At 29.2% G+C, this 26412-nt stretch overlaps 1 protein-coding gene across 2 annotated transcripts in view; it reads right to left on the bottom strand.

Moving 5' to 3' along the window:
• LOC142220780 (uncharacterized) overlaps positions 1 to 26412 on the bottom strand; it is a 180745-nt gene that overhangs the window by 62652 nt on the left and 91681 nt on the right. For both annotated transcript variants that reach the window (XM_075290116.1, XM_075290125.1), the window contains exon 3: positions 10260 to 10346. In XM_075290116.1, coding sequence (XP_075146231.1) covers positions 10260 to 10346 — 87 coding nt within the window. The remainder of the gene's footprint in view (positions 1 to 10259; positions 10347 to 26412) is intronic.

Raw genomic sequence — 26412 nt, 5'->3', positions numbered from 1 at the left:
ATCGGGAGATCGGTCTATATGGGGGCTATACCAAAATATGGACCGATACTCACAATTTTTGGCACACGTATTTGTGGTCCTACAATACCTCTAGATTTCAAATTTCAGGTAAATTGAATAAAAACAGCGGTTTCTATAAGCCCAAGAAGTAAAATCGGGAGATCGGTCTATATGGGGGCTATACTAAAACGTGGACCGATACTCACCTTTTTTGGCACATCTCTTTATGGTCATAAAATACCTCCAGATTTCAAATTTCAGGCAAATTGGATAAAAACTACGATTTCTATAAGCCCAAGACCCCAAATCGGGAGGTCGGTTTATATGGGGACTATATAAAAACCTGGACCGATATAGCCCATCTTCGAACTTGACCTGCCTGCAGACAAAAGACGAGCTTGTGCAAAATTTCAGCACGATTGCTTCATTATTGAAGTCTGTAGCGTGATTACAACAGACAGACAGACAGACAGACGGACAGACGGACATCGTTATATCGTCTTAGAATTTCTCCCTTATCAAGAATATATATACTTTATATAGTCGGAAATCGATATTTCGATGCGTTACAAACGGAATGACAAACTTATTATACCCCCGTCACCATTCTATGGTGGTGGGTATAAAAATATTTTATCCGTTTTGTTTTTTATTGTTGGTTTGTACTTCAATCATATTTGTTGTTTTGATCTCAGCTTTAAAAGCATTGCGTGTGCTAAACTACAAGAGTAGCTTAACCAACAGAGGACAGGAATGTTTGTCAAATTTATTTGGACAAAGCCCTATAGACTGCAAGATGGTTGGATGGACGCACGTTTCGCAATTACCACATTCCTCATCAGCATCCTCTACTTGCAGCAAAACTATCAACCAATTATCAAAATAAATTCGCGAAGTTCATTAAACCCAACAATGAACCACACTTGAACCTTCCGAAAAAAGGTTTTGTATGGTAGCCGGCTTATGCCGAAAAAAATTTCGAAACAAACATATCTGTTTTCCTATGCCACTGTCAAATCATCGATTTGAGTTCAGTTGGCTGGGTTTATTTTGAGCGTGCTTCCTCTTACTTTTTTATGGAAATAAGATTTTGAAAAAACTGTCTATAGAAGTAAAATTTTGAAGAAAACAAAATTGAAAAAATTTTCTATAGAAATAAAGGGTGATACGGTCAAAATTTGGTCAATATAAACTTGACGTATTTCTTTCAATTTTGGATTTAAAAAACCTGAATACCCCTCATTTTGAAGGTGTGTGTGTGTGTAGAATGTTGGTCCTTTTTTTATTTTGGAATTCATTCTTCAGTTGTCAAAATGCCGTCCAAGCAAAAAGAGCAGCGTATCAAAATTTTGCTCGCACATCGCGAAAATCCGAGCTACTCGCACGCAAAGCTGGCAAAATCGCTAAAAGTTGCCAAATCAACCGTTACAAATGTAATTAAAGTGGTTGGGGAACGTTTGTCGACAGTCAGGAAGTCTGGATCGGGGGTAAATCGAAAACCGGAAGCCGCTGAGACGACAAAGAGAGTTGCCGGTAGTTTCAAGCGAAACCCTAACCTGTCTCTCCGAGCTGGGTGTATCGTCTACAACCGTGCATCGAGCCAAAAAACGAGCCGGACTATCGACTTACAAGAAGGTAGTGACTCCAAATCGCGATGATAAACAAAATACGACGGCCAAAGCGCGATCCCGGAGGCTGTACACGACGATGCTGACGAAGTTTGACTGCGTGGTAATGGACGACGAAACCTACGTCAAAGCCGACTACAAGCAGCTTCCGGGACAGGAGTTTTATATGGCAAAAGGAAGGGGAAAGGTAGCAGATATTTTCAAGCACATAAAACTGTCAAAGTTCGCAAATAAATATCTGGTTTGGCAAGCCATCTGTACCTGTGGCTTGAAAAGCAGCATTTTCATAGCTTCCGGGACAGTCAACCAAGAAATTTACGTGAAAGAGTGTTTGAATAAACGTCTGCTGCCTTTCCTGAAGAAACACGGTTGTTCCGTACTGTTTTGGCCGGATTTGGCATCTTGCCATTACGGTAAAAAGGCCATGGAGTGGTACGCCGCCAACAACGTGCAGGTGGTTCCCAAGGACAAGAACCCTCCCAACACGCCAAAGCTCCGCCCAATTGAGAAATACTGGGCTATTGTCAAGCGGAAACTAAAGAAGACCAAAAAAACTGCAAAGGACGAGCAGCAGTTCAAGGCAAACTGGCTTTCTGCGGCGAAAACGGTGGACAAGGTGGCTGTACAAAACCTGATGGCAGGTTTCAAGCGTGAGACCCGGCAATTCGGATTTGGAAAAGCAAAGCCTAACTGAATATTTTTCCTGAATTTTATACTAATTGAACTTGAAAAGGAAATTTAATTTGATTTTTTAAATAAACGATTTCACCGATTTACACGCGTTTTCCCTTGACCAATTTTTGACCGTATCACCCTTTACAATTTTGACAACATTTTCTTTAGAAATAAAATTTTGACCTAAAATATAATTGTGATAAAATTTCTATAGAAATAAAATTTAACGAAAGCTTCTCTAGAAATAAACTTTTGACAAAATTGTGTATAAAATTTAACAAAAGTTTCTCTAGAAATAAACTTTTGACAACATTTTCTATAAAATTAAAAATTTTGACAAATTTTTCCATAAAAATAAAATTTAGAGAAAATTTTCTACACAACAAAAATGTTTACCAAATTTTCTACAGAAATAAATTTTTAACAAAATTTTCAGTACAAATAAATTTTTGAGAAAATTTTCTATAGAAATAAATTTTTGTGAAAAAGTTCTCTAGAAAAAAAATTTTAGTCAAAATTTTTAATAGAAATAAAATTTTCAGAAAATATTTTGTGGAAATAAAATTTTGAAAAAAGGCTATAGAACTAAAATTTTGAAAAAAAAAAATAGAAATACAATTTTGACCAAATTTTCTATAGAAATAAAATTTTGAGAAAATTGTCCAAAAATTCAATATTTTTAAAAACTTTAATTTTTATGTTATTTCATACTACCAAAGTACATTTTGAGTAAATTCTTCCATATTGTGTGACTGTATTTGCTATAGAAATACAATTTAGACAAAATTTTCTTTAGAAATAAAATTTTGACCAAAAATATAATTGTGATAAAATTTCTATAGAAAACAAATTTAACGAAAGCTTCTCTAGAAATAAACTTTTAACAAAATTGTCTATAAAATTTAAAATTTAACAAAAGTTTCTCTTGAAATAAACATTTGACAAAATTTTCTATAAAATTGAAAATTTTGACAAATTTTTCCATATAAATAAAATTTAGAGAAAATTTTCAATACAAATAAAATGTTGACCAAATTTTCTACAGAAATAAATTATTGACAAAATTTTCAGTACAAATAAACTTTTGAGAAAATTTTCTATAGAAATAAATTTTTGTGAAAAAGTTCTCTGAAAAAAAATTTTAGACAACATTTTTAATAGAAATAAAATGTTGAGAAAATATTTTTTGGAAATAAAATTTTGGAAAAAATGACAATAATAGTAAAATGTTGAAAAAAAATAGAAATACAATTTTTACCAAATTTTCTATAGAAATAAAATTTTGAGAAAATTGTCCAAAAATTCAATATTTTTAGAAATTTTAATTTTTATGTTATTTCGTACTACCAAAGTTCATTTTTTCCATATCGTGTGACTGCCCAGGGCTTCGCTACTGTCACTAGGATATTTTCCACATAATATATACCGTAAAAAAGTGAACTGAAAGCATAAACTAACTTGTGCAAAAATTGAACTAAATTGTTCTCCACATTTTGTGATTTCCACAAAGCGTTGTAAAACCAGGAAAATTTAATGCCCTCTTGTCTTTTTAACTGCTCACGAAATTACATCCTCTCATAGAACAAAACAGTGAATGAAAAAGTAAAGAAAAAAATCATTGGCACCAAATCATGACCATTTTAACTATACAGTAGTTCATTTTTACTATTTTTGGGACATTACAGATCAGCAGATCCCGTATTACGAAATTATTTGTCATGCATAAAAACATCCCTATCAGGATACTTTTTCCTACAAACTATAACTTCATTTGCTTGTTTGGATATATACAACTATATACCATGGGGAGGATACAAATTTATAGGCGAAAAAAATTGTGTTTTAAGTGAAACAAAAGAAATTTTCATTTGGAACAAATATGGCAGTGGGTACAATAAAGAAAGAAGATATTCTACCTTTAAAACGATAACTTTATAATAAAATAGAAAAAAAGGTAAATAATAATACAATTTCCTGGTTTCGAAGGATATTTTTTTAAAAAGTTTAGAAAACGGGTAATGCGAACATTGTTCTTTTGTTACGGAGACAGATTATTTACCTATATAAGACAAATAAGTTCTTGATCGGTTTATAAAGAGGAGTTGTTGACGGAAATTTTAATATCCGTCAACCAAAAATCTATAGCTAATTATCCTAATCAAATTAGCTCCATCAACTTTTTTTCATCATAACAAAAACTTCATAATCATCATCAAAACATCATAATCACCAATTATATTACATTGGATTATGAATTTCTTTGCTGCAATTCTGAAACCAACTATAACTGTTGCTATGCAGATCTCAATTTCCCCCTTCTCTTGTGTGTTGCCTATACTTACTCCAGCTGTTTGGGCGTCACCACCTCCTTCTCATCAAGTGAACCATTGGAGCTTGTTATGCAGCCATCGAACCTATTTGCAGACATCGAACTTAAATGCAACAACAATAGAACATACCAGGGAGAGCAGAATAGCAGCAAGCAGATCAATGTTATTGGTGTGTATCGATACAGATCAATAGTTATTGATTTGCAATTAATGTTCTCTTCGAACTTGTTGTAACCAACATCGAACATGTTTCAATAAATATGTTAATTTGAATGTATATATGTTTCTATAGACAATTATAATGTAATTCTATATAGTTTTAAAAAACCATGTTTCATTGTATCATACCACAGACTTCTTGTTAAAGATTTTGAAATAAATTCATTCTATTCTTTTCAAACCTTCAACAAAACAACACCTAAGTATCCTCTACTTGTTTTAATTATTTAACTTTTCTTCCAGCTGAAATAAATTATTTTAAGCTCCTTTATTTTTTTTTTAATTTTGTTTCAATTTTTATTGAAATAATTTTCTGGGCTTGGAATAAAAGGAGTAATTTTCTCAACAGGAGTCTATAAATAATTATAAACCTATCTGAACCATTTTCTAGACCGTAATTAAACGGCCAATTTAAACCGGATCGGAAGCTGAGAATCGGTTTATTGTAAACGGAGGCTGTATATAATTACACGCAAAGAAAAAAAACGTTTGGAAAACGTGTACCGAAAACGTTTTTCTTTTGTTAGAGTTTTTTGAATTGCTTCGAAAATTTTAAACTTTTATCACCAAAAAAATTCGTTTGTTACAAAGTTTTTATTTTTTCAATAAAAAAAGTTATTTTTGAAACAACAACAGAGTCCATTTCGTTTATATCAAACACTGTTCTTTTCTGACTTTTGGTCTTTAATAAAACACATTTTACAGTTCAAAATTTAATATAGTACAATGTAATGTTGAACATTTTTTTCGGAATCTTCCGAACATATGTAGAATGTATGTAAAAACAAAAAACTTTGGTCGAAGCAGGGATCGAACCCACGACCCTTGGCATGAGAGTCAGACGTAGCAACCACTGCTCCACGGTGCCAAACTAAATGTTTGTTTCTGTTAAATAAACTTTGTTTATTCGGTTCGTGGGCGCCGCAAGCTATGCTATATAAATATAACTTATATGGATATTTATCTATTGATGGCCATAACAGGTACATTGTAGAGGTGTGCACGTTACACGAAATTGTCGTGACTCGCGAAAATTTTCGTGACTCACGCGTGAGTCGTGAGTCACGCTCATGGCAAAGGCGTGAGTGTGCGTGAGCGTGATTAACATACCAAAATGTCGTGCGTGAGCGTGAGTCACGAAAATATTATCTTCGTGAGTGTGCGTGAGTAAAGATTTACGCTCACGAAAATAATCCCGCTCACCAACATAAAACGCTTAAGACTTAAATTTATTTACAATTTTAGTGACACCTGGGATGTTAAGAGTGTAATAACGCTCTCGATTTTAATAATGCTCATGTTTTGCGACAGTCACGACATTTTTCGTGAGTCACGATATTTTTCGTGAGTCACGGTATTTTCGTGAGTCACGACATTTTCGTGCGTGAGTGTGCGTGAGTACACATTTTCTTTTCGTGAGTGTGTGTGAGCGTGAGTCCTACCAAACAATATCGTGCGTGAGTGTGCGTGAGTAAGATTTTTCCGTCGTGAGTGTGCGTGAGCGTGAGTAAAATACTACTCACGTGCACACCTCTAGTACATTGCTCAGTGGTTAGTGTGTTGGCTTACAAAGTGCATGGTCCGCGGTTCGATTCTCCGTCCAGGCGAAAGGTACAAAAATTTTAGAAATTTATAAAATCGTATAATTTCTTCTACATTGTTTGTATTACAGAAAAAGGTGCTAAGAACTAAAAATCTTCGTGGAAGTGAGAAAGATGTGAGGGAAAATGCAATTAGCCAGAATTTTTTTTTTTTATTGAGTTAGTCTTTATGAAATTGTTTTTACATCCTGGAAAAGAATAAACGTTTATCACAAAAAGTATATACTTTTCTTCCAAATACACTTCCTTACAGCGAAAAGCAAATGAGAAACGAACTTTGTTTGTCTAAAATATCGTTTGGGAGGAGAGAATTATTTTTTTGCGTGTATAGACCGATATGGACTAATTTTTGCATGATTGTTAGAGAGGATATGCCGGCATCATGTGTTAAATTTCAATCAGATCGGCTGAAACTTGTTCCTAGAGGAGGATCCACAAGCTTTTTAAAATAGTAAACTATTTAAATACCAAATATGTTCCATTTTCACCGTCAAAACTAACTTTTTGCTATTGAAACATGTTTGTGATGATCATATTCCTCTCTGGGTTTTTTTAAATTCAAAAAAAAAAAAAAAAAATGGAAAATTCTTAAAGTCAATTTCTTCAAATTTTGAAAAACAATTTTTACTAGAAGTCTTCGTTTCTAAATTATGAAAAAATCAAAAATTTTGAAAGTCAGTTTAGTAAATTAAAAACAAAACTCACAAAGTCCAATATTCAATAAAAAAATTAAAAAGTTTAAAATAAATTAAAACAAGTATATACGGCCGTAAGTTCGGCCAGGCCGAAGCTTATGTACCCTCCAGCATGGATTGCGTAGAAACTTCTACTGAAGACTGTCATCCACAATCGAATTACTTGGGTTGCAGTAACCCTTGCCGACGGCAAGGTATCTTAAAACTTCCTAACACCGTAATATATACCACATAGTCCATTCGTGGTATATATTAAACTAAAAAAGGCAAATTAAATACGTATATAATTAAGTTTAAAGTTTTATAGAAATAAAATTTTGACAAAACAAAATTTTGTCAACATTTTCTAAAAAAGTAAAATTTGGAAAAAATTTTCTATAGAAATAAAATTTGGATAAAATTTTCTATAGAAATAAAATTCTGACAAAATTTTCTATAGAAATAAAATTTTGACAAAATTTTCTATAGAAATAAAATTTTAACAACATTTTCTATAGAAATAACATTTTGACAATGTTTTCTATAAAAATAAAATTTTGGTAGATTATTTTTGGCTCGGGTGGCAAAGGACGAATTTTTGTATGCACACAAAGAAAAAATTTTCTGATGCAATCACGAAATTAATTGATCCAATTAATTTTTTAATTGAAATGCCTTCAATCACAGAAATGATAGTATCAATTAAAAAATTAATTGAATGTCAATTAAAAAATTAATTGATCCAATTAAAAAATTAATTGATACTATTAATTTTTGTGGTTGAGTTTTGCTTTAATTAAAAAATTTGTTGAATCAATTAAATTTTTAATCGAATAGTTTTTAAAACTCAATTAAAATTTTAATTGAAAAAATTTTCGTGAAATTTTTTTCTGTGTGATTGGGGATCGCCTATATATAACAATAGACCGATATGGACCAATTTTGCCATGGTTATTAGCGGCCTTATACTAACACCACGTTGCAAATTTCAACCGGATCGGTTCCGGAGATCAAATCTGGGGAACGGTTTATATGGGGGCTACATATAATTATGGGCCGATATGGATCAATTCTTGCGTGTTTGTTGGAGAGCACATTCTAACACCACATTCCAAATTTCAACCGGATCGGATGAATTTTGCTCTTCCAAGAGGCTCCGGAGGACAAATCAGGGGATTGATTTATATGGGGCTATATGTAATTATGGACCGTTATGGACCAATTTTTGCATGGTTGTTAGAGACCATATACTAACACCATGTACCAAATTTCAGACAGATCGGATGAAATTTGCATCTCTTAGAGCAATCGCAAGGCACATTTGGGGATCGTTTATATGGGGACTATACGTAAAAGTGGACCGATATGGATCAATTTTTGCATGGTTGTTAGAGACCATATACTAATACCATGTACCAAATTTCAGCCGGAGTGGATGAAATTTGCTTCTCTTAGAGCAATCGCAAGCCAAATTTGGGGCTCCGTTTATATGGGGGCTATACGTAAAAGTGGACCGATATGGCCCATTTGCCATACCATCCGACCTACATCAATAACAAATACTTGTGCCAAGTTTCAAGTCGATAGCTTGTTTCGTTCGGAAGTTAGCGTGATTTAAACAGACGGACGGACGGACATGCTCAGACCGACTCAGAATTTCACCATGACCCAGAATGTATACTTTATGGGGTCTTAGAGCAAAAGTTCAACGGACTCATATCACGGTTGCCCACAGTTGGTATAATTTGACCAAAAATTTTAGATTTTTTACTGTTTGGTAGATTGGTAGAATTGATGATGTTTTGGTAGATTTGGAAAATATTTCACTCCAACTAAGAGGTACTTCACAATTTATCTACAGAAATTAAATTTTAACAAAAGTTTCTATGGAAATCACATTTTAACAAAATTTTCTATAGAAATAAAATTTTGAGAACATTTTCCATACAAATAAACAAAAATTTCTACAGAAATAAAATTTTAACAAAAATTTCTATAGAAATAAAATTTTAACTAAATTTTCTATTGAAATAAATATTTGACAAAATTTTCTACAGAAAACAAAATTTTCTATAGAATTTACATTTTGACAAATTTTTCCATATAAATAAAATTTTGAGAAAATTTGCTCTAGAAATAAAAACTAACAGGTACTTCACAAATTTTCTATAGTAGTACAATTTTGCTACAGAAATAAAATTTTAACAAAAGTTTCTATAGAAATAAAATTTTGAGAACAATTTCTCCAGAAATAAAATTTTAACAAAATTTTCTATAGAAATATAATTTTGACAAAATTTTTTATAAAATTTAAAATGTTCAAAAAATTTCCTATAGAAATAAATTTTTGACAAAATTTTCCATATAAATAAAATTTTGAGAAAAATTTCTACAAAAATAAAATTTGTACCAAATTTTGTACATAAATAAATTTTTGACAAATTTTTCGGCACAAATAAATTTTGGAGAAAATTTTCTATAGAAATAAGTTTTTCAGAAAATGTTATAATGTTATAATAAATGTGAAATACAATGTTGACCAAATTTTCTATAGAAATAATTTTAGACAACATTTTTAATAGAAATAAAATTTGGAGAATTTTTTTTTGTGGAAAAATATTTATATTTATGAGAAAGTATTTAAATTTTTATTTCCATATAAATACAATTTTGAGAAAATTTTCTAAAAATTAAATTGTTTACCAAATTTTGTAAATAAATAAATTTTTGACAAAACTTTCAGCACAAATAAATTTTGGAGAAAATTTTCTATAGAAATAAGTTTTTCAGAAAATGTCATAATACATGTGAAATACAATGTTGACCAAATTTTCTATAGAAATAAATTTTAGACAAAATTTTTAATAGAAATAAAATTTGGAGAAAATATTTTATGGAACAATATTTATATTTATGAGAAAATATTTAAATTTTTAAAAAGTAGATTTTTTACTATAATTATTGTTATAAGAACCACCCCAATATCTATGTGGCCAGTATTCAATCCCATGTGTTTGTATAACTTTTTTTTTATTCTCGCACTCGTTATACGTATCCTTCTCTCGTTATGTGAATGAAACAAAAAAACAAAATAGGGGAAAAAAAGAAAATAGTTGAATAGAGCAAACTTACCTCCAAGCAAACAGGACATTCCAATAATTGGGCAATATGTTGCAGGCAAGTTGCAAACTTTTGCAACGATTGCTGATTAATGTTATGCTGCAAGTTTAGAAAAAGAAGAAAAAAAACAAACAACAAAAATAAGAAAAATAAAATCAACAACAACATCAGTAACAACAAATTTAGAACAAGTTTAATTAGCTTAGGTTTTCCTTTATTTCCATCTATGCCATTTTCTACATTTTTTGCCGTTGCTTCATCATCGTACGTAACAAAAATTGGCTTATATTTGAAGGACATGAGGCGTGAGTGTAACAAATACAATATATTAGCAAGAAAATATTTAATTTTATTTTATATGCTTAAAGGACGAAAGGACGACTTCAAGAAGAAATATTGTTATGTTTCAAAAAAAAAAAAAAAAAAAAAAAAACGTCTTTAAAATAGAGTATTGAAAAAAATACTCTAAAATTGGAAGTCAAAAATGCCTTCCCAAAAATGTTCTTTATTTTAACTGCACAGGAAGTTCATTTGCGCCAATGTTGTTTATAACCCGCTGTTTTCATATTTTTAATGTGAGATTTATCTTTTGTTGTTTCAAATAGGTTAAAAACAGATTAAATGTTAATAAACTGGTAAAAAATTTTTAAATTTAGCCGAAAAGAATGGTAAATCCTTTCTAGAAATATTCCGAATTTTTGAAAATCTTTAATGACAAAAGTTCCAGACAAGAATTATAATGCATTAAAAATCATAAAAAAAAAATAAAAATTATTTATTTGTCAAAATATCACAAAATTTCTTAATTCACATCCAAAACACTGAATTCAGCTCTATAGAAGTGATGCAAATTCAAAGCATGGCTTGTCATGGACATCCGTCCTATGACAAGCCCATGTCAAATTCATCGCTTCTACGTCAATTTGGCACCACTTCCGGATCCAAAAAGAACATTTTCACAACATTTTTTGGCGGCGCTTTTTTTGCTGGGTTTTTAAACGCTTTTTTGCAAAAAGACAACAAATTTGAAAACAATTCCATTAATTTTTCAGAATTTTTCAGAATTATTAACATCAATCGTTTGTTTCTCGTACAATTTATGGTTACCGAGATACTGGCAGTTTTGCATTCATGATTGCCAATTGTGCCTAAATTAATCTACCAACATTCGAAGAAAATTTTACCAAAAATCTACCGAATTTAAAATATTTTTTATCAAAATGTTATCTCTATATTAAATGTTATCAAAATTTTATACCAATAGAAATTTTTTTCACAATTTTATTTCCATAAAAAATTTCATCAAAATTTTATTTCTATAGAAAATTTTATCAACATTTTATTTCTATAGAAAATTTTGTCAAAACTTTATTTCTAAAGAAAATTTTGTCAAAATTTTATTTCTAAAGAAAATTTGGTCAAAATTTTATTTTTATAGAAAATTTCTGTCAATTTTTTTATAGAACTTTTATTTTTGTATAAAATTTTGCCAAAATTTTACTTATGTACAAAATTTTGTCAAAATTTTATTTCTATAGAAAATTTTGTCAAAATTTTAATTTTATAGAAAATTTCTGTCAATTTTTTTAAATTTTGCCAAAATTTATTTTATTATTATTTCGGCTTGAGGTCCTTTTTAATAAAAAATCCTTTTTACGATTTTTGATTACTTGTTAACTTTATTCTCCAATATTTCGACTAACATCGTTAGTCTTCGACGGGGATCTACATAAATAACAAATATTAGTACACAATGTACGAGTAACACAAACAATTTATATTTACATTAAAGTATTTTTAGGAAATAATCAAAAAATTGTAGAGAGTGATTACGTCTGCTTTTTAGAAAATTTGATTGCCAACTAAATATGTCTGCGTCCGTGTTTTTTTATGATGTATCTATACATTTGAGAACATTTATCTGTGTCTGTTTTAAAGTTTAATCTCTTCTCGCTGGGAACGTCGGTGATACAAAGCATCTCTAAGGTATATCGTCGGAACGGATTACTCTCTTGCACTAATACATCTACATCGTCAAAATTCGGGCTGTGTCCAGTTTGTGTACAGTGGGTTGCGAGTGCCGTCTTTTGATCCAAACTTTAAAACAGACACAGATAAATGTTCTCAAATGTATAGATACATCATAAAAAAACACGGACGCAGACATATTTAGTTGGCAATCAAATTTTCTAAAAAGCAGACGTAATCACTCTCTACAATTTTTTGATTATTTCCTAAAAATACTTTAATGTAAATATAAATTGTTTGTGTTACTCGTACATTGTGTACTAATATTTGTTATTTATGTAGATCCCCGTCGAAGACTAACGATGTTAGTCGAAATATTGGAGAATAAAGTTAACAAGTAATCAAAAATCGTAAAAAGGATTTTTTATTAAAAAGGACCTCAAGCCGAAATAATAATAAAATAAATTAGAACAACAGGTCAACAAACGAAGGATATTTTGCCAAAATTTTATTTATGTACAAAATTTTGTCAAAATTTTATTTTTGTAGAAAATTTTGTCAAAATTTTATTTCTATAGATGATTTTGCCAAATTTTATTTCTATAGAAAGTTTTGTCAAAATTCTATTCCTATAAAAAATTTTGTCAAAATTTTATTCCTATAGAAAATTTTATCGAAATTTTATTTCTTTAGAAAATTTTGTCAACATTTTATTTCTATAGAAAATGTTGTCAAAACTTTTTTTATAAAGAAAATTTTGTCAAAATTTTATTTTTATAGAAAATTTTGTCAAAACTTTATATCTAAAGAAAATTTTGTCAAATTTTATTTTTATAGAAAATTTCTGTAAATTTTATTTCTATATAAAATTTTGCAAAAATTTTATTTTTATAAAAAATGGTTTGCCAAATTTTATTTCTATAGAAAATATTGTCAAAATTTTATTTCTATAGAAAATTTTGTCAAAATTTTATTTCTATAGAAAATTTTGTCAAAATTTTATTTCTATAGAAAATTTTGTCAAAATTTTATTTCTATAGAAAATTTTGCCAAAATTTTATTTTTATAGAAAATTTTGTCAAAAATTTATTTCAATAGATAATTTTGCCAAATTTTATTGCTATCGAAAGTTTTGTCAAAATTTTATTCCTATTGAAAATTTTGTCAAAAGTTTATTCCTATACAAAATTTCTGTCAAAATTTTATTCATAACGAAAATTTTGTCAAAATTCTATAAATAAGTTTGCCAAAATTTTATTTTAATAGAAAATGTTGTCAAAATTTTATTTCTATAGAAAATTTTTTCAAAATTTTATACCAATATAACATTTTGTCAAAATTTTATTTCTATAGAAAATTTTGTCAGAATTTTATTTTTATAGAAAAATTTTTAAAAATTTTATTGCTACAGAAATATATGTCAAAAGTTTATTCATATACAAAATTTCTGTCAGAAGTGTATTCCTATACAAAATTTCTGTCAAAATTTTATTCATAACGAAAATTTTGTCAAAATTTTACCAAAATTTTATTTCTATAAATAATTTTGCAAAAATTTTATTTTAATAGAAAGTGTTGTCAAAATTTTATTTCTATAGAAAATTTTTTCAAAATTATATTTCATGTTAGCCTGATAATGAAACAGGCAATTGACGTCCAAATGCATTATATATAATTATACAATTATTTTTCGAGCTTTATGGACAGATAAAGATTAAGGAACATGGTTAATAGAGCCATTGATCTGGCGTTTTCTTTTCAATGGCTCTATTAACCATGTTCCTTAATCTATATCTGTCCATAAAGCTCGAAAAATAATTGTATAATTAGATTTTTTCAAAATTTTATTTCTATAGAACATTTTTTCAAAATTGTATACCTACAAAAAATTTTGTCAAAATTTCATTTCTATAGAAAATTTTGTCAGAATTTGATTTTTATAGAAAATTTTTTAAAAATTTTATTTCTACAGAAATATATGTCAAAAGTTTATTCCTAAACAAAATTTCTGTCAAAAGTGTATTCCTATACAAAATTTCTGTCAAAATTTTATTCCTAACGAAAAGTTTGTCAAAATTTTACCAAACTTTTATTTCTATAAATAAATTTGCCGAAATTTTTTTTCAATAGAAAAATTTGTCAAAATTTTCTTTCTATAGAAAATTTTTTAAAATTTTATCCCTATAAAAAATGTTGTCAAAATTTTATTTCTATAGAAAATTTCTTTAAAAATTTTATTTCTATAGAAAATTTCTGTCAAAATTTTGTTTCTAAAGAAAATTTTGTTAGAATTTTATTTTTAGAAAATTTTTTTTACAAATTTTATTTCTATAGAAATATTTGTCAAAAGTTTATTCCTATACAAAATTTCTGTCAAAATTTTATTCCTAACTAAAATTTTGTCAAAATTTTATTTCTATCGAAAATTTAACCAAAATTTTATTTCTGTAGATAATATTGAAAAGTTTTATTTCTATAGAAAATTTTGTTAAAATTTTATTTGTATAGAAAATTTTGTTATAATTTTATATCAAAAGAATTTTTTTTCAAAATTTTATATTAATAGAAAATTTTGTCAAAATTTTATTTCCATAAAAAATTTTATCAAAATTTAATTTCTTAGTTGAAGAGGAATATTTTGAAAAATCTATTTTTTATTTTATTTTATCTATTTTATTTCTATAGAAAATTTTGTTAAAATTTTATTTGTATAGAAAATTTTGTTATAATTTTATATCAAAAGAAATTTTTTTCAAAATTTTATATCAATAGAAAATTTTGTCAAAATTTTATTTCTATAAAAAATTTTATCAAAATTTAATTTCTTAGTTGAAGAGGAATATTTTGAAAAATCTACCAAAACATGAAGAATTCTACTGTTTTATAGAGACAGTAAAAAATCTACCAATTTGGTAGAATTCTACCAACTGTGGCCACCGTGGCATTGCGTTCAACACTGAAAAAAAAAATAAACTGTGTTAAGGTAAAAATGAGCTATGTCGTGCGAAAATTTAACTAAATTATACTCCATATTTTGAGATGTGAGAGACAGGAAAATTTCATTGGACTGTGGAATATTTTCAAAACCAAATATAATAGTTAACTACAAAAAATTTTAAATTTTTTGCAATAAAAATAATTTAAATGTAGAGGATTTTTTCACACCTAAAGGTGCGAACCCATATATATATATATATATGGCCCCCATATATATGTACCCCGCCTAAAAGGGGGTTCCGTGCTTAATTTCTACAGAACAATGGGCACTAAAATATGCAGATTAAAATTCGTTCGCATTTTTTGCCTGGATCATTTTGGATTATAAGATTGGTACTAAAAAATACCGAATTGTCCATCATCTCATGACGGTGCTTGGCCGAGAATGGGCCCAAATACAACAGAACCAATTTCGAGCAGCGTGTGATGGCTTTGACAGTCTGTGTGTCAAATCTAAACTGAGTCTAAAATTTGATGTAATTTTGATTTTCCTTTTTTGTCGGTCTCAACAATGGTAACGTATAAGACAGATTCATTTTCAGGCTCTCTTACACTATTCAGTCCATTGTGACTGACAATTTGTGGGACAATTTGTCTGATATTCGACATGGACGTTAATGGAACAGAATTCGACAAAGAGACTACATTGTTTGTATTAAAAATCTAGGTCCTAATCCAATTTGACAAAAACAATTTTTTTTTGTGTCAGTGTAGTTATTTAAATTTTTCCATTACCTAACTTGCTCTAGGGTTTAACGGCATGAATATTTGAATATTTTGAATAAAACCATGACTGTGTTTGTGTGTGTGGTGAATTGGTGCTGCCATAATTGCCCACATTCAGACGATGGTATATTTTTAAGCTACTTAAAATTAAATTGAATAGAATTGTAACTAAAATTTAATTAATTCCTAGTAAACCCAGGGATTTGAATTCTGCATGCTGTCTTTCTAATGCCCTTTGACTATTGCACAAAACAGTTTAATTATTTTCCATACAAATTGTTTAATTGTTTCTAAATGGAATTCAATAGAAAATTGACCTAATTGAAACTGTTGTCCTTACAATTGTTATGGAATAAATTCGGTAATTGTTGCGAATGTAAAAAAATGAAATAAAATGAGGTAGTTTTGCATGTAGGATAGCAGAGATCTGTGCCATGTAATTCAAAGAGCTTGCTGCAATTGTAAACACTTTTTTTGTTTTGTTTTGCGGTTTAGAATTCGATTGAAATGTAAATGTATGGGCAGCCTCATGACAAAACATATCAGGTAAAATTTCTTTTTTTGAAAATTGATTTAAAGGTATAACTTCAAAAAATTTCCCCCTAAAGATTTTAACTACACAGGACGTTCATTTAATTTGATTTTTTATAACTCGTTTTTCACATTTTTAACGGGTAATTTGATTTTTTTTTTGTATCAAAAAAGTTAAGAATTAGTAGAACAGTAAAAATTATTTAAATTTTGTCGAAAAAATGCTAAATCCATTCCAGAAAAATTGCGAATTTTTTGGAAATATTTGAGGTAAAACGTTTCAGATATAACATACGTTGGGGTGTATTACAAATCATTAACAAATTATACAAAATTATTTATTTGCAAAATATCACCACATTTTATGATTCAAATCGAAAACTTTGAATTGGTATCACACTTAACTAGTGATGCAAATCCGGTGCTACGGCTGTTGAAATGGTGGACATACGTCCTATGACAAGTCCATGTTAAATTCATCGCTTCTGCGCTAATTTTGCACCACTTCGGATCCAAAAAAAAAAAAAAAACATTTCCACTACATTTTTGGCGACCGATACACACCATATTCGCACACTTATTTATGGATCCATAATACATCTAGATATCCGAATTCAAGCAAGTCGGAATAAAATTGCGATTTCAAGAAGGAGATCGGTCTATATAGGGGGATATACCAAATAATCTGCCAAAATTTGAAAAAAATTTTATACCACAAATCTACTAAATAAAAACAAGTATATACGGCCGTAAGTTCGGCCCGGCCGAAGCTTATGTACCCTCCACCATGGATTGCGTAGAAACTTCTACTGAAGCCGATGGCAAGGAATCTTAAAACTTCCTAACACCGTAATATATACCACTTAGTCCATACGTGGTATATATTAAACTAAAAAAGGCCGATTAAATACGTACATAATTAAGTTTAAAGTTTCTATAGAAATAAAATTTTGACCAAGTAAAATTTTGACAACATTTTCTATAGAAGTAAAATTTTGACAAAATTTTCTATAGAAATAAAATTTGGAAAAAATTTTCTATAGAAATAAAATTTGGAAAAAACTTTCTATAGAAATAAAATATTGGCAAAATTTTCTATTGAAATGAAATTTTGACAAAATGTTCTATAGAAATAAAATTTTTACGAAATTTTCTATAGAAATAACATTTTGTCAAAATTTTCTATAGAAATAACATTTTGACAATGTTTTCTATAAAAATAAAATTTTGGTTGATTATTTTTGGCACGAGTGGCAACCATGGTTATGAACCAATATAGACCAATTTTTTGTGTGATTGGGGATCGGCTATATATAACTATAGACCGATATGGATCAATTTTGGCATGGTTATTAGCGGCCTTATACTAACACCACGTTGCAAATTTCAACCGGATCGGATGAATTTTGCTCCTCCAAGAGGCTCCGGAGATCAAATCTGGGGAACGGTTTATATTGGGGCTATATATAATTACGGACCGATATGGACCAATTCTTGCATGGTTGTTAGAGACCATATACTAACACCACGTACCAAATTCCGACATGATCGGATGAATTTTGCTCCTCTAAGAGGCTCCGGAGGTCAAATCTGGCGATCGGTTTATATGGGGCCTATATATAATTATGGGCCGATGTGGACCAATTTTTGCATGGTCATTATAGAACATATACCAACACCATGTACCAAATTTCAGCCGGATCGGATGAAATTTGCTTCTCTTAGAGGCTCCGCAAGCCAAATCGGGGGATCGGTTTATATGGGGCCTATATATAATTATGGGCCGATGTGGACCAATTTTTGCATGGTCATTAGAGACCATATACTAACACCATGCACCAAATTTCAGCCGGATCGGATGATATTTGCTTCTCTTAGAGGCCTCGCAAGCCAAATCGGGGGATGGGTTTATATGGGGGCTATATATAATTATGGACCGATGTGGACCAATTTTCGCATGGTTGTTAGAGACCATATACTAACACCATGTACCAAATTTCAGCCGGATCGGATGAAATTTGCTTCTCTTAGAGCAATCGCAAGCCAAATTTGGGGGTCCGTTTATATGGGGGCTATACGTAAAAGTGGGCCGATATGGCCCATTTGCAATACCATCCGTCACAATTTCATTCCTATAGAAAATTTTGTCAGAACTTTATTTCTATAGAAAATTTTGTGAAAGTTTTATTTCTATAGAAAAATTTGTCAAAATTTAATTTCTATAGAAAATTTTGTCAAAATTTTATTTCTTTAGAAAATGTTGTCATAATTTCATTTTTATTGAAAATATTGTCAAAATTTTATGTCTATGGAAAATATTTTCAAAATGTTATTTCTATAGATAATTTTGTTAAAATTTAATTTCTATAGAAAATTTAGTCAAAATTTTATTTCTATATAAATTTTTGTCAAATTTTTATTTCTATAAAAAATTTTGTCAAAATTTTGTCGAAGTTTTATTTCCATAGAAAATTTTGTCAAAATTTTATTTCTATAGAAAATGTTGGCAACATTTTATTTCTATAGAAAATTGTGTCAACATTTTATTTCTATATAAAATTTCGTCAAAATTTTATTTCTATAGAAAATTTTGTCAAAATTGTATATCTATAGAAAATGTTGTGAAAACTTTATTTATATAAAAAAGTTTGTCAAAATTTTATTTCTATAGAAAATTTTGTAAAATTTTCACAAAGTTTTGTTTCCATAGAAAATTTTGCCAAAATTTAATGTCTATAGAAAATGTTGTCAAAATTTTATTTCTATAGAAAATTTTGTCGAAATTTAATTTCTATAGAAAATTTTGTCAAAATTTTATTTCTATAGAAAATTTTGTCAAAATTTTATTTCTATAGAAAATTTTGTCAAAATTTTATTTCTATAGAAAATTTTGTCAATATTTTATTTCTATGGAAAGTTTTGTCAAAATTTTATTTCTATAGTAAATTTTGTCAAAATTTTATTTCTATAGAAAATGTTGTTAAAATTTAATTTCTATAGAAAATTTTGTCAAAATTTTATTTCTATAGAAAATTTTGTCAAAATTTTATTTCTATAGAAAATTGTGTCAAAATTTTATTTCCATAGACAATTTTGTTAAAATTTAATATCTATAGAAAATTTTGTCAAAATTTTATTTCTATAGAAAATTTTATCAACATTTTTTTTCTATAGAAAATTTTGTCAAAATTTTATTTCTATAGAAAATTTTGTCAAAATTTTGTTTCTATAGAAAATTTTGTCAAAATTTTATTTCTATAGTAAATTTTGTCAAAATTTTATTTCTATAGTAAATTTTGTCAAAATTTTATTTCTATAGAAAATTTTGTTAAAATTTAATTTCTATACAAATTTTTGTCAAAATTTTATTTCTATTGAAAATTTTGTCAAAATTTTATTTCTATAGAAAATTGTGTCAAAATTGTATTTCCATAGAAAATTTTGTTAAAATTTAATATTTATAGAAAAATTTGTCAAAATTTTATTTCTATATAAAATTTTGTCAAAATTTTATCTCTATAGAAAATTTTGTCAAAATTTTATTTCTACAGAAAATTTGTCAAAATTTTATTTCTATAGAAAATTGTGTCAAAATTTTATTTCTATTGTATTGAAGATTTTTCCAAAATTGAATTTCTATAGCAAATTTTTTCCAAATTTTGTTTCTATAGAAAATTTTATCAAAATTTTGGTTTTATAGAAAATTTTGTTTCTATAGAAAATTTTGTCCAAATTTTATTTGTATATAAGACTTTGCCAAAATTTGGTTGCTTATACTATGGATGTTTTTATTATATTCGACCTGTATATAGAGTAAAGCAACAGACACCGTCGTTAGCTATTTACTCTACAGTTGGTGTATTATTTTTGTTCTTTTCAAAAAATTTCCCGATGAAGTCTTTCAATGAAAAGACGAAATATTGAATAAATAAAAAGTAATCAACCAGACCTCGATCTCGTTTTTATAAATTTTGTTTCTATACAAAATTTTGTTCCTATAGAAAATTTTGCCAAAATGTTATTTCTGTAGAAAATTTTGTTAAAATTTTATTTCTATAGTAAATTTTGTCAAAATTTTGTTTCTATAGAAAATATTATTTCTGTAGAATATTTTGTCAAAATTTTGTTTCTATAGAAAATTTCATTTCTATAGAAAATTTTTTCAAAATTTTATTTCTATAGAAAATTTTGTCAAAATTTTATTTCTATAGAAAATTTTGTCAAAATTTTATTTCTACAGAAAATTTTGTCAAAATTTTATTTCTACAGAAAATTTGTCAAAATTTTATATCTATAGCATATTTTTCCAAATTTTATTCTATAGAAAATTTGGCATAATTTTGTTTCTATAGAATATTTTGTCAAAATTTTGTTTCTATAGAAAATTTTACCAAAATGTTATTTCTGTAGAAAATTTTGTTAAAATTCCGTTTCTATAGAAATTTTTTTCAAAATTTCATTTCTATAGTTTTTTTTTCAAAATTTTATTTCTATAGAAAATTTTGTCAAAGTTTTATTTCCATATAAAATTTTGTCAAAATTTTGTTTCTATAAAAATTTTTGCCAAAATGTTATTTCTGTAGAAAATTTTGTTAAAATTTCATTTCTATAGAAAATTTTTTCTAAAAGTATATTTTTCTATAGAGAATTGAAGTATCTCTTACACTGAAAAAAAGCATACTCGGATTTAAAGATTTTGTCTTTACTTTAAAAAATTTGGTATTGATTCCGAGCCAAAGAAGTGGAGAATACAAGTAAGGATACTTTTAAGACACAATTCTCTTTTAAATTTAGGTTTTGTGTACTTGCTTCTAGGAAGCAAATTTTAATTTTTCGCTTTTGCAACTTTATTTTCCAAAATTAGGACTCGACTTCCAGTAGAAATTATGCTATGTTTGAAGAAAAAAACTTCTTTAAAATAAAGTTTTGAAAAACATGTCCTATATTTGAACGATTTTTTGCTTTGTAGTCAAGATGCAAAAATATAACAAATTTAAAGACAATTTCATTAAATTTAAAGAATTTTTCTGAACTATTAAAGTCAAGTCGACCTTTTTTCTTTCATGTTAAGATACCCATTTTTAAGTCAAATCACTTCACTATAAGGACAACACGACTTCACTGAAAAGTTTATCGACTTTTGGACAAGGAAAATAACTTTATTTTAGAGAAATGCGTCTTCTATGCTAAGCAAAATTTGTATTCGTATTTTAAAGACATGAAATCTTTGACCTCACGACAATATTTTTTTCAGTGTAGTTGGAGAGGAATGTTTGGCAAAATCTACCAAAACATCAAGATTTCTCCCAATTTGTTAAACACTAAAAAATTTACCATTTTAGGTAGAATTCTACCAACTCTGGCAACCGTGGTGCCGAGTCGATCTTGCGATGTCCGTTTGCCAAAATAAACAAGATATCGAGTTGAATCTTGGCTCAACTACTTCTTATTAATGTAGATCGTATGGTATCGCAAATGGGCTATATCGGAAAACTTTTTAGGTATAGCCTTCAAATTTCATCCGATCCGGTTGAAATTTCATACGCGATGTTAGTATATGTCATCTAAAAACCATGCAAGAATTGGTCATTATCGGTCCATAATTATATATAGGCCTATATAAAACGATTCCCAGATTTGACTTTCGTGGCCTCTTGGTGGAGTAAATTTCATCTGATCCCATACGGATCGATATTTGTATATGCCCTCCAACAACCATTCACAATTATTTGACCTCCAGAACCCCATGAGATTTGACATTGGAGACTCATGGAGGAGTACATATCATTCGATTGGTAAAAATCGACAGGTAAAAATTGGTGTATAATTATATATAGCGATCCCCAGTTTTGACCTCGAGTGTAGGTCCTCTCCATATCAGTCCATAATTTTATATTGACTCCATATACACCTAAGGGTTACCAAAAAAGTAGTGAAAATATTTTTTTTGGAACCGAGAAGTGGTCCATCTAACCGTCTCTTAGTCTAAAAGATTTTGCCCTAAAAAAATTTGACCAACAGAATTTTCTTCTGTTTGTTTGGTAGTCGGTTGAAATCTATCAGACTTCTATTAAGATTATTTTTTCTGGTGATATGCTCCTTCTGCAACACTCACACACACATACCCTCTCTCTCTCTCTCTCTCTCTCTCTCTCTCTCTCTCTCTCTCTCTAATAAAACCCCTTAAAGTCTTATTATCTTTGAAAATTATCTTAAAATTATTAGGATTTGAATTTCTTATTACTGCTGCATTTCATATACAATATCCATTGTGCACCTACAATATATTTTGTTTTTCTATGGATAATATAATCATAATCACATTAAAATATATTATTCAAATGAATCAATGTCTTTGTGATTTTTCCCAAATGGTCGGTGGCATCAATATCATCCATGTCCCCAATGGACTAAAATATTATATTAATGAGTACGAAGTGATCTGAGGATAAAACTGAACCAATTTTATTTATTTAACTGCATAATGGCAATTTCCTTATAAATCCTTAAATACTATGCTGTATCAATGTCTTAGCCTTAGACATAGACAAGAATGACAACGTCGTGTTATTATGGACCCATGTCCCCCATGCCTTTGCTCTCTATTACGTCCCATCACTTTGGTGTATCCTTTTAATACAAAAATCTCAAGTATGACGAGACAAGAAAATGTCAAAACACTTTAGATCACATTGAAAATTTTGCAGACAGCACAACGCAACGAGAACATTCTTTGCTGTGGATTCTGCTGCTTTCATTTTTCCTGAAAGTATAGGACCACCTAATTGGATTGTGTTAGCTTCTGTTTGTGGGGGGGGGTCTGTAGGCCCATCAGGTATTTTCAAATATCATTGACATACATTTTAACTTGATAAAACATTTCACAAATTTAATATTAAATTAGCTTGTAGGTGGTATACGATACTGCATTTTATAACAACAACATACAGGCCACTCGTATGCAAAAATAATGTTGACAATGTGGCCCATGGGGAAAATTCAGTATCATGGGAAAATATCGAGGTAGGCCTTTTTTAAAATAACAAAAAAAAAACTTAAAATGAATGCATCACTTCAGCATATCTTCTCATAAATGACCATGAATTCAAACTCTGACTTTAGCGAAGCATTGCCAATGAGGGTTTCTTAAAGTGTACAGATATGGTGTCTTGTTGAAATAAAAAAGGAATCTTAAATTCCTATATAATTTAAGAACGGTTTATATATAGCATATGAACCGATATGACCCATTTTTCGCATGGTAGGTTTGGTTAGGTGGCATCCCGACTAACATATTCAGTCCATTGTGATACCACATTGGTGAACTTCCCTCTTATCACTGAGTGCCACCAGATTCCACACACAAAAAAAAATTTTTCTGATTCAATCACGAAATTAATTGATCCAATTAATTTTTAATTGAAATGTGTTCAATCACAGAAATGATAGTATCAATTAAAACATTAATTGAAGGTCAATTAAAAAATTAATTGATCCAATTAAACAATTAATTGATACTGTTAATTTTTGTGATTGATTTTTGTTTCAATTAAAAAATTTTTAGAATAAATTAAATTTTTAATTGAATATCTTTTAAAACTCAATTAAAATTTTAATTAGAAAAATGTTCGTGAAAATTTTTTCTGTGCATGTTAAGGTCAATTACAAGCCGAGTCCGTTCCACATTGCAGTGAAACCACTTAGAGAAGCTTTGAAATCCTCAGAAATGTCACCAGCATTACTGAGGTGGGATAATCCACCGCTGAAAAACTTTTTGGTGTTCGGTCGAAGTAGGAATCGAACCCACGACCTTGTATATGCAAGGCGGGCATGCTAACTATTGCACCACGGTGGCTCCCTGGTAATGGTAATTAGAAGGCAATGTTCAACGCGACCGGCTAAAATTTGTGCTTCCATGAGGCTCCAGAAGAAAAATCTTGGGGATTGGTTTATATTGAAGTTGTATACAATTATGAAGCGATATAGACCAATTTTGGGAGATGGTTATAATTATGGACCGATAACAACGAATTTTTGTAGTGGCTGAAATTTGCTCCTTCCAGAGGATACGGATGTCAACTTTGGGAATTGGTTTATGTGGGAGCTATACTCGTATATAATTATGAACCAATTAGGACTCTTTTTTTTTTTTGACAGTTATTAGAGGGCATATTCCAACATTGCGCCCCAAATTTTGAACCTGATCGGATAAAATTTGATTTTCTATGAGGCTTTGCAAATCAAATCTTGTGATCGGTTTATATGGGGACTATATAATTATGGACCGTTTTGGACCAATTTTTGCATGACTAGTAGAAAGTATATACATACATCATGTACCAAAGTTCAACCGGATCGCATGAAACTAACACCTCCAAGAGGCTCAAGACGACAAAAATTGGGATCGGTAAATTGGGGCTTTATAAAATTATGAACCTACATGGGTCATCAAAATGATTATACTGGCATCATGTAGCGAATTTCAACCGCATCGGACGATAGTTGCTTCTTCATGAAGCTCCGGAAGTCAAATCCGGGGATCCGTTAATATGGGGGAGTTATAAAAAAATTGCATCAAAATAACTTGCTGTGTAGTTAAAATAAAGTGGGTTGTATAACCGACCCACCACCTATGACGGATGATCTAAAAAACAAAAAAAAAAAAAAACAAGTATATACGCCATAAGTTCGGCCAGGCCGAATCTTATGTACCCTCCACCATCGATTGCGCAGAAACTTGTACTAAAGACGGTCATCCACAATTAAATTACTTTGGTTTCGGCCGATGGCAAGGCATCTTAAAACTTCTTAAAATCCACTCCTAAATTGTAAATTAGTCCATGCGAGATATATAGTAGAAAAAAGAAAGGTGGATAAATACGTATATATTCAATTATTGATCGGTATATATAGGGAGGAAATAATTACGAACCGATATGAACTTTTGTGCGGTAATTTTAGAGGCAGAATTGAAATGTGAGGGTCGCTTTATACGGGGGCTATATACAATTATGAACACGAGTATACCAAAAATTGCAGATTTTTTACTGTTTGGTAGATTGGTAGAATTCTTGACGTTTTCGAAGATTCTGCAAAATATTCGTCTCCAACTATGAAATGCTTCATAAATTCTCTATAGAAATAACACTTTGACAAAATTTTCTAGAGAAATAAAATTCTGACAAAATTTTCTATGGAAATAAATGTTTGACAAAATTTTGTATAGAATTTATACTGTGACAAAATTTCCTAAAGACATAAAATGTTGATAAAATTTTCTATAGAAATAAAATTTTGATAAAATTTTCTATAGAAATAAAATTTTGATAAAATTTTCTATAGCAATAAAATTTTGACCAAATTTTCTATAATAATAAAATTTTGACAAAATTTTCTATGGCAATAAAATTTTGATAGATTATTTTTGGCTCGAGTTGCAATCGTGATTTTTCTGTGATTAGGGATCGGTTTATTTGGGGGCTATATATAATACAGATCGATACGGACCAATTTTGGCATGGTTGTTGGCGGCCATATACTAATACCACATTCCAAATTTCAACCGGATCGGATGAGTTTTGCTCCTCCAAGAGGTTCCGGAGGTCAAATCTGGGGAACATTTTATATGAGGGCTATATATAATTATGGACCGATATGAACCAATTTTTGCATGGTTGTTAGAGACCATAAGCTAACACCTCGTACCAAATTTCAACCGCTGCGGATGAATTTTGCTCCTCCAAGAGGTTCCGGATGTCAAATCTGGGGATCGATTTATATGGGGGCGTTATATAATTATGGACCTATATGGACCAATTCTGGCATGGTTGTTAGAGACCATATACTAATTCCACGTACCAAATTTCAACCGGATCGGATGAATATTGCTCCTCCAAGAGGTTCCGCAAGGCAAATCTAAGCGTCGGTTTGTATAGGGGCTATA

This window comes from Haematobia irritans, chromosome 1 (assembly GCF_050003625.1).
Source record: "Haematobia irritans isolate KBUSLIRL chromosome 1, ASM5000362v1, whole genome shotgun sequence".
NCBI classification, from domain to species: Eukaryota; Metazoa; Arthropoda; class Insecta; order Diptera; family Muscidae; genus Haematobia; species Haematobia irritans.
This window is presented reverse-complemented; position numbering and strand designations above follow the sequence as displayed.